The sequence below is a fragment of the Mus musculus genome, chromosome 11 (assembly GCF_000001635.26).
Source record: "Mus musculus strain C57BL/6J chromosome 11, GRCm38.p6 C57BL/6J".
Taxonomy (NCBI): domain Eukaryota; kingdom Metazoa; phylum Chordata; class Mammalia; order Rodentia; family Muridae; genus Mus; species Mus musculus.
The window spans coordinates 107,203,568-107,215,891 of NC_000077.6; the positions used below are offsets into that span (position 1 = coordinate 107,203,568).

Below are 12,324 nucleotides of genomic sequence, written 5' to 3' on the forward strand. Positions count from 1 at the left end.
CAAGGGCTTGAGCCAAGGGCTTTCAACCCCAAACTGAGCCAACTCTCCAGCCCCCATAGTTCATCTTCTAATCTGTGGTGGTTTGAGTGAAAATGGTCCCGTAGGTTCATAAGGAGCAGCAATATTTGAAAGGATAAAGATTAGGAGGTTCAGACTTGATGGAGGAGGTACGTCACTGGGAGTGGGGTTTGAGGTTTCAGAAGCCCAAGGTGAACCAGGTAGTGTTCTCTCTCTCTCTCTCTCTCTCTCTCTCTCTCTCTCTCTTCCTGCTGTCTGCCCAACCGGATATAGACCTCTCAGCTACTCCTCCAACACTGCCTGCCTGCGTGCCTCCATGGTCCCAGTCACAATGACAATGGACTAAACTTCTGAAGCTCTAACCCAGCCCCAGTTAAATGTTTTCCTTTACGAGAGTTGCCCTGTAGCCGGGCAGTGGTGGCACACGCCTTTAATCCCAGCACTCGGGAGGCAGAGGCAGGTGGATTTCTGAGTTCTAGGCCAGCCTGGTCTACGGAGTGAGTTCCAGGACAGTCAGGGTTATACAGAGAAACCCTGTCTCGAAAAAACAAACAAACAAAAAAGAGTTGCCCTGATTATGATGTCTCTTCACAGCAATAGAAGACTGACTAAGACATATTCCTGCCTCCACCTTCCCACTGCTAGAACTACACGGGGTGTAGCACTACACCTGATTTATGTGGTAGTGGGCATTGAAGCTAAGGCTTCCTATAAGCTATCCAAGCATGCTACTCACTGAGCTACATCCCTGGGTCTCTTCCTTTGCTCCTTCTTTCTTTCCTTCCTTCCTTCCTTTTCTTTCTTTCTTTCTTTCTTTTTTTTTTTTTGTTTTTTTGTTTTTGGCTCACATGATGGGAACAGAGCAAGAACATTAAGGCAAATTATTGACCTATACCTAACATCACTAGTTTATTATCAGTTTGATCAAACTTCAACATATCTGGGAAGAAGGGATCTCAACTGCCTTTTTCAGATTGATCTGTAGGTATGTCTGTGGGACATTTTCTTGCTTGCTAATTGTTGTAGGAATGGCCTATCCAACTGTGGGTGGTGCCATCCCTGGACAGAAGGGTCAGACTGTAAGAGAAAGTCAGCTGAGGGGCTGGAGAGATGGCGCAGCAGTTAAGAGCACTTGCTGCTCTTCTAAAGGACCTGAGTTCAGTTTGCAGCACCCACATCTGGCAGCTAACAACCTTTTTGGGGCTCCAAACATGCAAGCTGGACTCACACATGCACATTTCCATACACAGAAATAAAAAAAAAAGTGTGTGTGTGTGTGTGTGTGTGTGGTCCTATCCAGCTAAACGTACTAAACGTATTGTTTGTGCTTACAATGGCAGGCAGATCTCTGGATTTATTTGCTATGTAAAAGAAAGAAAATGTGCTTGATAGCTCTTTCTAAGTATCGAGGGGCTAAGGTCATAAAACGTTGATTTGTGGGATAATCAAAAGGGAACCCCGGGTAATGATTGAACTGATATGTAAATAAAGGACTGGGCTTTGGTCTGCAAGGGTTATCTACCCAGCTGTCTGGAAAGCCAGCAGGAGCAGAACACAGAGCTGCCAGCTTATACCCATGATTGACTTCGAGTCCTTCTTTCCCCTCTCCTAACACCCCTTCCTCAGGAACTCCTCTTCAAGTCCAGGCTGGTCACGGGCAGCTTCCCTCAGTGATGAACTATGATATGTTGTTACCTGAAAGAAACCCTCTCCTCCCTAAGTTGTTTTTGGTCAGTACGCTGGATAGTTTGATGTCAACGTGATGCGAGCTGGAGTCATTGGAGAAGTGGGAACCCCAAGTAAGAAAATGTCTCCATTAGATCTGGCTGTAAGTCATTTTCTTAATTAGTGATTGGTGGGGGACTGTGGGTGATGCTGTTCCTCGCCTGGTGGTCCTGGGCTCTGTAAGAAAGCAGGCTGAGGACTGGAGAGATGGCTCAGTGGTTAAGAGCACCAACTGCTCTTCCAAAGGTCCTGAGTTCAAATCCCAGCACAACCATCTGTAATGGGATCTGATGCCCTCTTCTGCTGTGTCTGAAGACAGCAACAGTGTACTTACATATAAAAAATAAATAAGTCTTTTTTTTTTTTTTTAAAGAAGGTTGAGCAAGCCATGTGGAGCAAGTCTGTAAGTAGCAAGTAGCACCCCTCCGTGGCCTCTGCATCAGCTCCTGGTTCCAGTTTCCTGCCATGACGCTCTTCAATGATGAACAGTGCCGTGGAAGTTTAAGCCAAATAAACCCTTTTCTCCACATCTTGCTTTCTGGCTATGGTGTTTCACTGTAGCAGTAGAAACATTAAGCTCTTGTTTATCATAGCAACAGACAACAAACTAGAGCACCAACTCTCCCAGGAACTCTCTCTCATTGAGTTTGAATGAAGTAGTCTATTAAGTCACACAGGATGGAAGAGAGAGAATGTAAGTGTAGACAAGTTAGGCACAAAGAGTCAATCTGTAACCTTAAAAAAAGAGCTTGCTGGACCCACCACACCCCAGTGCAGATGAATACTCCGGTTGTCCTAGCAAAGCTATCAAAGCCTCTGGCTGACTGGCAATTTCATGAATGGCTATTGCAGACCTAGAATGTATCCTGAACTTGAGACCAGGGTACAACTGGAAATCCGTGGGTGTTCAGAGGGCTAAGGTTAGGCCTCAGTGGGAAGGTGCTTTTGATGGAAAGCTGCTTAGGAACTCGGAGGAGTCACAAAAACCTATGCATTGAGGATTAGGTATGTAAATATTTTACAACCCCATAAAGTTCAGCCCCAGGAGGCAGCCTCTGCCCAAGAAAGCCAGCCAGCAGCTGTGTGGGAAGTTTGTGTGTTTTGAATACAGAATTAAAAGGCTGGATGGGGTGTAATGGGTGTAATGGTGAGGTTGGAGCTACAAAAGGGAACATGTTTTAGTTAATTGAATAGATATTACACAACTCATAGGACTTCGGTATAAAAAGCACTGTGCTAGTTTCCTTCAGAGGTCAGACTGTGGCTTTATTTTCTTTTTTCAAATTGTATCTCTTTCTCTTTCTGTGTATCTCTCTTTCTCTTTCTGTGTATCTATGTATCTATCTATGTATCTATCTATGGTGTGTGTGTGTGTGTGTGTGTGTGTGTGTGTGTGAGCGCACACACACCATGGGACCTGTGTTGAGGTCAGAGGACAACTTTTGAGAGTTGGTCTTCTTCTTCTTCCATGTGAGTCCTAGGGGCAATCTTCAGTCATTAGACAAGGCAGCAAATACTCAGGCCCACCTAGTCAGCCTGCCAGCCCAAGCATTAACTGAAAGATAGACTAAGGGTTGTTCTGATAGTTTATATATGCTCTGCCCAGGGAGTGGCACTATTAGAAGGTGTGGCCCTGTTGGAGTAGGTGTGTCACTGTGGGTGTGGGCTTATCCTAGCTACCTGGAAGGAGTATTCTGCTAGCAGCGGGTACACACTTGAATCCCAGAACTTGGAAGGTTGATGCACCAAGATTGTAATTTCAAGGTCATCTTCAGCCACATTACAAGTACAAGAAGTACAAGGAGATAAGCACTTGAGACTTTGTCCTTTTTTTTTTTTTTGGTTTTTCGAGACAGGGTTTCTCTGTGTAGCCCTGGCTGTCCTGGAATCTTTAGACCAGGCTGGCCTCGAACTCAGAAATCTGCCTGCCTCTGCCTCCCAAGTGCTGGGATTAAAGGCGTGGTCCACCATGCGCCCAGCTCACGAACACCTTTTTTTTTTTTTTAACGGAAATGTAATTTCTTTCTTTTTTTTTTTTAAGATTTATTTATTGTTATATGTAAGTACACTGTAGCTGTCTTCAGACACTCCAGAAGAGGGTATCAGATCTCATTATGGATGGTTGTGAGCCACCATGTGGTTGCTGGGATTTGAACTCAGGACCTTCAGAAGAGCAGTCTGTGCTCTTAACCACTGAGCCATCTCGCCAGCCCTCACGCACGACTCTTAACCTGGCTTGGAGAGAATCTGGTTGGCACTCCCAAGGATTCCTGTCGGCTATGTAATCTCAAACTCCAGGGACATTCAAGTAGGGGCTAGGTGGAAAAGGCAGTCTATGCATTCAGTCTTTGGGGTTATAGGTTTTCTTTTGGATATTTTTAGACTGGAAAACTAAGGTCACTGGGAATTTCCTACAAAGGGATGTAAGATACCATATGGCCATTGGTAGGAGAGGCATTCTTGCACATCAGGTCATCCAGCTGGGTACAGCAATTGGGACTTCTGTCTTCTTTCCCACTGATGTTAACAGTGGCCAGCGTTCCCTTGAAACTGGCTGAGACAGAGGATGCTACACTCGGAAGAAGATTGCTTCATACTTTATTTACAACAGAATGTAAGAAAAAGTAAGTTATTAACAATAATAAATAATTGGGGGTTGGCATCGACGACAGAACAGCCATAAAAGGACACAGAGGGCTGTGTGTGTGAGGGTCACTTTCGCTTGCGTTGCTTGCAACACTGTGCATTCGAACACCTGGTCCTTCAGCGGTGGCAGTGGTATTTTGACTAAGTTAGCCGATCAAGGTCTCAGCTCGAAAATGTAAACACTGAAATGACACTGGCAAGGGCGTAGAAAAGAACCTCTTCTCTTCTCAGGGACACTGGGAAACCGAACGGGAGACTTGAAATTCTGCAGATACAGTTTGAACTCGAAAAGCAAGAAGGTGGGGAGGCTTAGTCTAAGCATTCATTAAAATGGGGTTACAGTGAAGGGACATGGACTGTGAGGTTCTCCATGAAGTCACACCCTCTTACATCGTGAAGTCCTGTGGATCTTGAGCAGTAAGATATCATACTCAGACAGACCGCTTTGAAGGTGGAATACAGAAGAACCCAAGGTGTCCTGTGTCTGCCCATGGTGTCAACACAGTGCCACACTTTGGTCTCACCAAGAATAAAGAGCTTAATATACTTTATTCATGTCAACTTATAGCACAGGCCAGGATTTATATTTTTATTTTATTTTTTTACAGCTATGGCTTAGATGGCAGAATGTCATCTAGCCTACTAGTCAGGTGACCAGAAAAGTTTGGAAACTATTTAGAGAGTCACTCTCCATTGGATTATTTGCTTATAGATCAAAAGTATAATCAATTAACTATATGCTGGCCCTTTTCAAAAGCAAAGTTCCCATCGATCTAAGCCAGCTGGTGTCCTGTTACCCTGTTGTCTCAGAGCACTGAAGAGAGTTCTTATCAAAATGCCTCTTAAAGTTTGTTATGAGCCATGAAAGAAAAACCACATGACTAGTTTTAGCATGAGGTTGTGTATTTTACTTTTAAATTTTTATTTATTTGTATGTGTGTGTGTATGTGTCTGTGTGTGGATGTTCATTATATCCACAATTGAGCTAACTTATTTCCACACCATATACCTGTAAATAAGTTAAAATAGTCCCCACTTAGATGTGAAGCCATGGTAACAGGGTCCACCAACAAACTGACAACAAAAAATGTCACAGTTTCTTTTTCCTTTGCTTTCTCTTACTACAGCATAAAAGGAAACCCTCCTTGGGGGCGGTTTCAGACAAACTTTATACAATAAAAACACCACAAAACCTTGACCCAGGAAAGCGCAGAGAGAGAGATGCTGCTGCCATGCCACACCAAGATCGCAGGGATATTTCCTATTCGGAAGCCACCTGGAGTCAAGACACATGTGGCCATTTTAGTGGCATCTGCCACCATCAGATATGAAGAGGGGTAAACATATGTGTTATCCTATGGGCAACTATTTCAGTTTGACCACCAGAGATTTAGGACTGGTGGTGTGTGACTTGCTATACTGCCTTTTATACATGTATATATATGTACAGGTATGATACAGTTTTGGTGCACAAAGCTGAAGGATTTCACATGGCAGACATAGGCACTGAGTTAAGGATTCTATTTCCCCCTCAAACATGCTTAGCAATTCAAGTTCTGCTTTTTTTTTTTTCTTCCTAAATTTCCGTCATGCATCCATTTTGTTTCCATCCTCACAAGAATTACTCATGTTCTATATACATATTCCTCAAATGCTTGGATCCCGCAATAGCAGATTCACATAAGGACAAAGCGAAACGACACTTGGAAATCAAGGTTCAGAAAATATCGAAGTCATTTATGCTTTGTGATGACTGGATTAAATATTCAAAGCAGCTAATGAAATATATCCAGAATCCCACCCCTTCCCTATTTGTAACACAGGCAAACCACATGTAGACAGAAAAACTGAACACATAGGCGTTGGTTAAGAATCACATTATCATAGGTTAGCGCTGCAGTTGGTGTCAAAAGTCCCGGGCTGACTACAAAGGAGAGAGAACTCACAGGAAGGGAATGAGAACGTAGCCTTTTGAAAGTGAACCAGATTGTTGACCTTGACAATGGAAGCGGCTATAGAAAGGAAGAGTGGCGTGGTGTTACTGGAAAAACTAGGTGCCAGATGGGCTAGCCACCTGCGCAAAATCAACTTGTACTACACGAAAACCGAGGAGCCCACCCCAGCCCGCATCAGCTTGCAAATGGTAAGCAGGTACAGACGCGAATTCCGCGTCCTCTGAAAGTGGAATTTTGCTTTTGAAAGCCAGACATTCTCACTGAGTACAGCTGCATGGGGGAGGGAACCACTGAGGAGTTCAAAGGGTTTGAGAAAAGATTACGGTTTTCCCACAAGCAAGATTCATGCTTCCATACCATGCAAAGAAGGGTACCCTACTATGGTACTGTCACCTTAAGGAAAAGATGCGCTGTTATGGTAATCTACTTGTAATTGCTTTCCTTTGAGTACTGGGGCGCAATGTCCATCTATAGACAAGAAATGATCTAGACACTCTAAACACTTTGGTGCTAGGCTTGAGGGGCCAGCATCTGGGCCATGGGAGAGGGCGTGAACCCCAGAGATGTTGCAGAATGTGGAGACTGAAGAGAGGGTGCAGGCAGGGTCCACCGGCTGGGAGGTGTCAGGGAAGGAGAATATACTCCCTGGTCTGTTTTGCTTCCTTTGGGATCTGGATTGGGGGGGGGGGGGGCATTTCCTTTCCTGAGGTTGAAGGTCACGAGTCAGGAAGGGACAGCTAGGACATGGGCTCTGGAGCTCCCCAGCCACCTGCATTGCTCTATCTGCTTCCCTTCCTTGTGGGTTTAAAGGCAGTGAGGTGTAAGGGTGACAGATTTCTCTTTCTGCCACTTTGATGACCTACTGACCTCACCAGCTGTCGGCATACATGTCCCCTTCATTCAGCAATGAGAGCAAGACAAAAAGGGACATTTATGATCACACCTCTGTACAAATAGGAGCCTGCGATTCCACTCCTCCCGCCTGCCTGTATTTACTGGATTCCAGGGACACAGGCAATAGCTGGATTATTTCCTTTTTTGCAGGGTTATGGATCAGTCCCAGGGCCTCCTGAATGTTAGGCAAGAACTCTACAATCGAGTTACACCCTGGCCCCCGATATTTAGATTATAAGGAAGGCCTAAGAGAATGGTGGTGCTTCCTAAAGCCTGGTGATGGGCAAACCATTTCCAGGAATATCTGGGTGTTCCTAAGAGTAAACCAGGAGGCGTGGCTTCTCTTCTGTGTGGTTCAGACACTGGCTAGTTAAACCCGGGTCCCTTAGTCTATCCTCAATTTCCTCAAGTGGGAGACTGTCAATGAATTCTACTTAGCTTGTCGAAATTTCTGAGAATCGTTATGGATGAAGCTCACAAGTCAAACTTTGCAGGTCCCTGAAGAGAAGATGTCTGTCTCACCTGGGGCTCTCTGTTTCCGGAATATTCCACATTGTATTAGTTGTGGTCATAAGTCATCCAGGCAAGATTTGAGAAGCCACCAGGGCACAAAAAGGGGAAGCGAAGAGACGCAAACAGATGGGTGCTTTATTAAATTTTGTGAAAAGGTATAAAGACATTATCATTAATTGCACTTGGAGCCTCAAGAAGTTGGTTATTAAAATTTTCAAAAATTTAAGAAGTTAATCAGGCTCCAAATCCTGAGTCAGACTAAATCAAAATAGGAATATTGATAACAACTGGAATTCAAGTATTGGTAGTCAGCAGTCCCAAAAGAGAACAATTAGGCATGTGACACCTGAGAGTATTTTTTTTTCTTTTTTTTTTTTTTTGTTGTTGTTGAGAATTTCAGGTTTGATGGGAGGAAACTGACATCATTAATTTACCACACCTTACCAAAAAAAAAAAAAAAAGTTTTCTCATCCATTTACCCTTTTACCATTGAGGTCCACATCAGACTCACCAAAGCCCCCAAAACAAGGCTTCCTCCCTGGTCCACATCTAAAGCTAGAGAAGATTCTGTGGGTTTTGTTTGATTGTTCTTGAGACAGTGTCTCAAATAACTCAGGCTGGCCTCAAACTCTGTATGTAGCTGAGGTTGACCCTGAACTTCTGATCCTCCTGCCTGGTTACCATGGCTGGGATGGAACCCCGGGTTCCACAGTAGCTGTAGCAGCTCTACCCACTGAGCGGTGTCCTCAGCCCCTCCTGTTTTGTTTCCTTTCGTTTTTTTGTTTTTTTTTTTTGTTTTTTGTTTTCCCTAAATCATACTTTTCACATTCACTATGATGCTGTGTGGCACACGTAGGGGTTCTTGCTATCTGTGAGATTATTTAACCACATGCATTGTCTGAGATCCAAGAACACATCTGAGTGAAGGAGGCAGTCTTTTCCTCGTCCAGAGAATTCTTTAAAAAAAAAAAAAAAAAAAGCCACAAATGAAAACAAAGGACCCAAAGGGATGTTCAGACCGAGTTACTCTGATTTGGGCCGACATGGCTTTTCGGAAGTGTAGACGCCAGGTAAATTCAGGGTGGCTTTTTTCTCCGGATCTGGAAGTGTGAGCGTCTCTGGAGCAGATTTTTTCCGGGGCCGGTCTTTGGGAATGGACAGAAATTCTGGCGCATCTGTGGAGAGAGGGGTGGATGGGGCGCTGGAGGGGGCGCTGCGCACCGAGGAAGGCAGTAGGGCGATGCTGGAGATAGAAATGGCCGGTGGGAAAACGCCAATCTTCTTGTTGGTGGCTTCCTGAGTGGCTCTTTCGAACTCTCGCACTTCATCCATTGTCATGTCTTCAAAGGGAAAAGCGGAGAAAAGAATAGTTACTGTTCGGACGGGCAAATGGGTTTATTGCTAAATCTGGGGACACTACCATGAAGCTGATGCCTACCCAATCACAAACTTGACATGTCTTTGAAATATTAGACCCTCATTTTTTTTTCTCCCCTGCCCCCCACATCTGTGTTACTAAGACACATCCCGGAAAAGAACATTTCTTTTTTTGGATATTAACCCAAGAGTTTTCAAAGGACTCTTAGTAAGTATTAAGGAATGACTGAAATACACTTTATCTATCTATTTGCTGTGTGTGGTGTGGGTGGCTGAGTCTCGGGGGAGAGAGGATCGGGTTCATTGGGTTGAATTCAGGTTGCCAGGCTCGGCAGCAGTGGCTGCCTTTACTTGGTGAGCCATCTCATTAGCCTAGTTAGTATGCATTAAAAATATTTGTGTGTGTGTGTGTGTGTGTATGCATGCATAGGTGTGTCATGTACGTGGTGTCTGTGTCTGTATGAATGTGTGTGCATGCATGTGTGTTGTGTGTATCTACGTTGGCTTACTCAGGCTCATTCAGTTCTTCTGGCCCTCTGCCATGGTCTCAGTGGTTCAGGTCTCTTTGCAGTGTTGAATGTGGCATGAACACTGACAACCTATGTTAATCATTAGGTGTTCTTTGTGGGGCTGGGGATCAAATCCAGGGCCCCGAGTATGCCAGGCAGGGGCTCTACCACCAAGTCACACCACTGGGTTTCATAACATCTGGACAAAGAAAACAACAAACACTTTTTGTGTATGTGGGGGTGTTCTGTGTGGCCCCAAGGTCCGGTAACTTCGTAGACCAGGCTCTGGGACTGCAAAACCCAGATCTACCTGTCTCTGACTCCCATGTGTAGGGATTAAAGGCATGCACTATCAAATGCCAGACTCAAAAAAACAAAAACAAAAACAAAAAACCCCCACTTCCCATTAAATTGAATCTGTGACCATTTCCCTATGAAATTTTAAAAAATTTCCTGAAAGGGAAGAGTTTTTATAAAGGAGATAAAAAAAAATTACAATTGTGTTGACATAATATAAAATTTATATGGTTTTAAGAAAACTCGTACCTATTAACTTACCACTTTTAAGTGAATGAGTGAGATTCATTTCTTTAAAGCAGCATTTGCTTGGAATTCGACATAGAATTTTAGTGAACTAGGATATATCTTTAATAAATGGATAGCAATTTGAAAAAGTGACTTGGTTAACAAGTTGCTGAAATGTTGTGATATTGTATGTTTCCAGCAGGGGGCAGAAAGGACACAGCACAGAATTTAGATTAAAAAAAAAAAAAAAAAAAAACCCAAAAAACTCAAAAAACCAAAAAACCAAAAAACCAAAACCAAAACCCCTCAGAGTCTCCTCTTCTCTTTGAAACCTCTCACTTGCCAAGCGAGACTGCTTCTTTCTTTAGTTTCTTTCTTTAGTGTGCTAACGGAAGTTAATTTTGCTTACTTCCGACTTAACTTATCCATTTTCAGGGTGATCATTTAAATTTCATTTTAGCACCCGTGAAGGTGCTAAAATTATTTTTCTTTTTCTTTGATAGGCTCTTGGGTAGATCAGGCTGGCCTCTAACTCAGTATGTAGGTGAGGATAACTTTGGATCTCTGATCTTCCTGCCTCTATTTCACCAGTGCCGGGATTGTGACAGCGGCCACCGTTTATATGGTGTTAGGGATCTAGCCCAGGGTTCTGCATAGTTAAGCACTTTGCTACATCCCTAGCCCCATTATGTGGCTTTATTACTATTTATACATTTTAAAAATATTTTTAATTCTTAGGGTGTGTGTCTGTGTACATGTGGAGCCAATTCACTCTTTCCACAGTTACCTGGGCCCTGGCAATCAAACTCAGGTCTCTAAGCTTGTATGATGAGGGTCTTTCCCTGATAGGCCATCTTGCTGGCCTATCCACACACTACTTACTTGTGGTACACACAGCCTCTCAGCTTTAACCATCTTTTTTTCATTATGGAAAAAAAAAGTACAATTGCAAAAAACAAACAAACAAACAACAACAACAACACAACACAACACATGATCCACGATCTCATGGTATCCCAAAGAAAGAGGGCAATATTATAAGATAACCATTATACTTCAATCATGGTGACAATGGGTTTCTTACAGCCAGAAAAAAGGTGGGGGTGCATTCTGAGTTATCATCTTTCTCTACACAGTTTAACGCTAATGATGAGTTAAAACGGAAAGAACACATGCAAAGGCTTTAAGCTGTAAGCTCTGTCCCTACCCCACCTCCCCCTTGGCCCATATTATAGATCAGGCTGGCCTCCAACTCAAGGCAATTCTCCTGCCTCAGCTCTCAGCCACCATGTCTGCCTTAGATCCTGAAAACAGTGGTGCTCAGTGCCCTTCAGGCATCCCTTGTCCCTTCTTCCCTCCCCTGTAGCTTTCTTTGGGTTTGACATTCCTAGGAGAAAAGGTAATCTAAAGCAAGGAACGTTCTGGAACAGTTTCCTTAAAAGAACATTCCTATCTTTAGAACAGGAAAAAAGGAGAGTTGGGAGGTATTCGATCAAAATGGGGCAAACCTTCAGCAACTCTTGCTTCAACTGGTTTCCTGCAAACCCCAATCACCGCGTGCACGACAGGGGGAAGGCGGAGCCAGTCCGCTTTCAGGCGGTCACATGCATCCAGTGGCCAATGGCATGCACTAGCCTGGCAAGGTACAGTCCAAATCATGCTCTGTGTGTGTGTGTGTGTGTGTGTGTGTGTGATTAAACATTTCCAAAACATTACCAGAAGGTCTTCCGATTCTAGAGCCTTTGTCACAACAGTTACCTCTCAAAGTTCTGTAATTATGCTCTCATTTCTTTTTTAAAAAATGGATTTATCATTTGTTTATGTATATGTGTGTGTGTGTATACACATGTGCATGCATGCAATCAATGCCTACTTAGGACAGTAGAGGGCACTGGATACCCCGGACCAGAAAGTGGTGAGCCACTAGATATGGGCGCTAGGAACTGAACTTGGGTACCTACAAGGGCAGGTGCTCTGAACTGCTGAGCTGTCTCTAGACCCTGCATTCTCACTTCTTAGAAAAGCAAAACAAAACAGAACCAAAAAAACAAAAGTAGCAGTCATGTAAAAACTGCATTCTTGAGTTTCCCAGTATCTTATAATAAATACTATTACCCTAGGGCCTGGGCATGGCAAACACAAGAATTCATCCTGTTCCGAGA

General features: G+C 43.7%; 1 protein-coding gene and 1 long non-coding RNA gene across 7 annotated transcripts in view; one reads left to right on the forward strand and one right to left on the reverse strand.

Annotated features, from left to right (window-relative positions):
* Positions 1 to 6,822, forward strand: part of Gm39425 — a 21,063-nt gene extending 14,241 nt beyond the window's left edge. Inside the window, exons 2-3 of one of the 2 annotated variants that reach the window (XR_880257.3) lie at positions 1,645 to 1,846; positions 2,117 to 6,822. This is a non-coding gene — a long non-coding RNA (predicted gene, 39425). Of the gene's footprint in view, positions 1 to 813; positions 1,847 to 2,116 lie in introns of those variants that run through there. The other variant, XR_001780344.2, reaches the window with a different exon arrangement.
* The window catches only part of Pitpnc1 (phosphatidylinositol transfer protein, cytoplasmic 1), a 262,829-nt gene continuing 254,829 nt past the window's right edge, over positions 4,325 to 12,324 (reverse strand). For all 5 annotated transcript variants that reach the window (NR_153311.1, NM_001359616.1, NM_145823.2 and 2 more), the window contains one exon: positions 4,325 to 9,091. Coding sequence is in view for 4 of the 5 variants with exons in the window: in NM_001359616.1 (NP_001346545.1) it covers positions 8,775 to 9,091 (317 nt within the window). In the remaining variant the exon portion in view is untranslated. The remainder of the gene's footprint in view (positions 9,092 to 12,324) is intronic.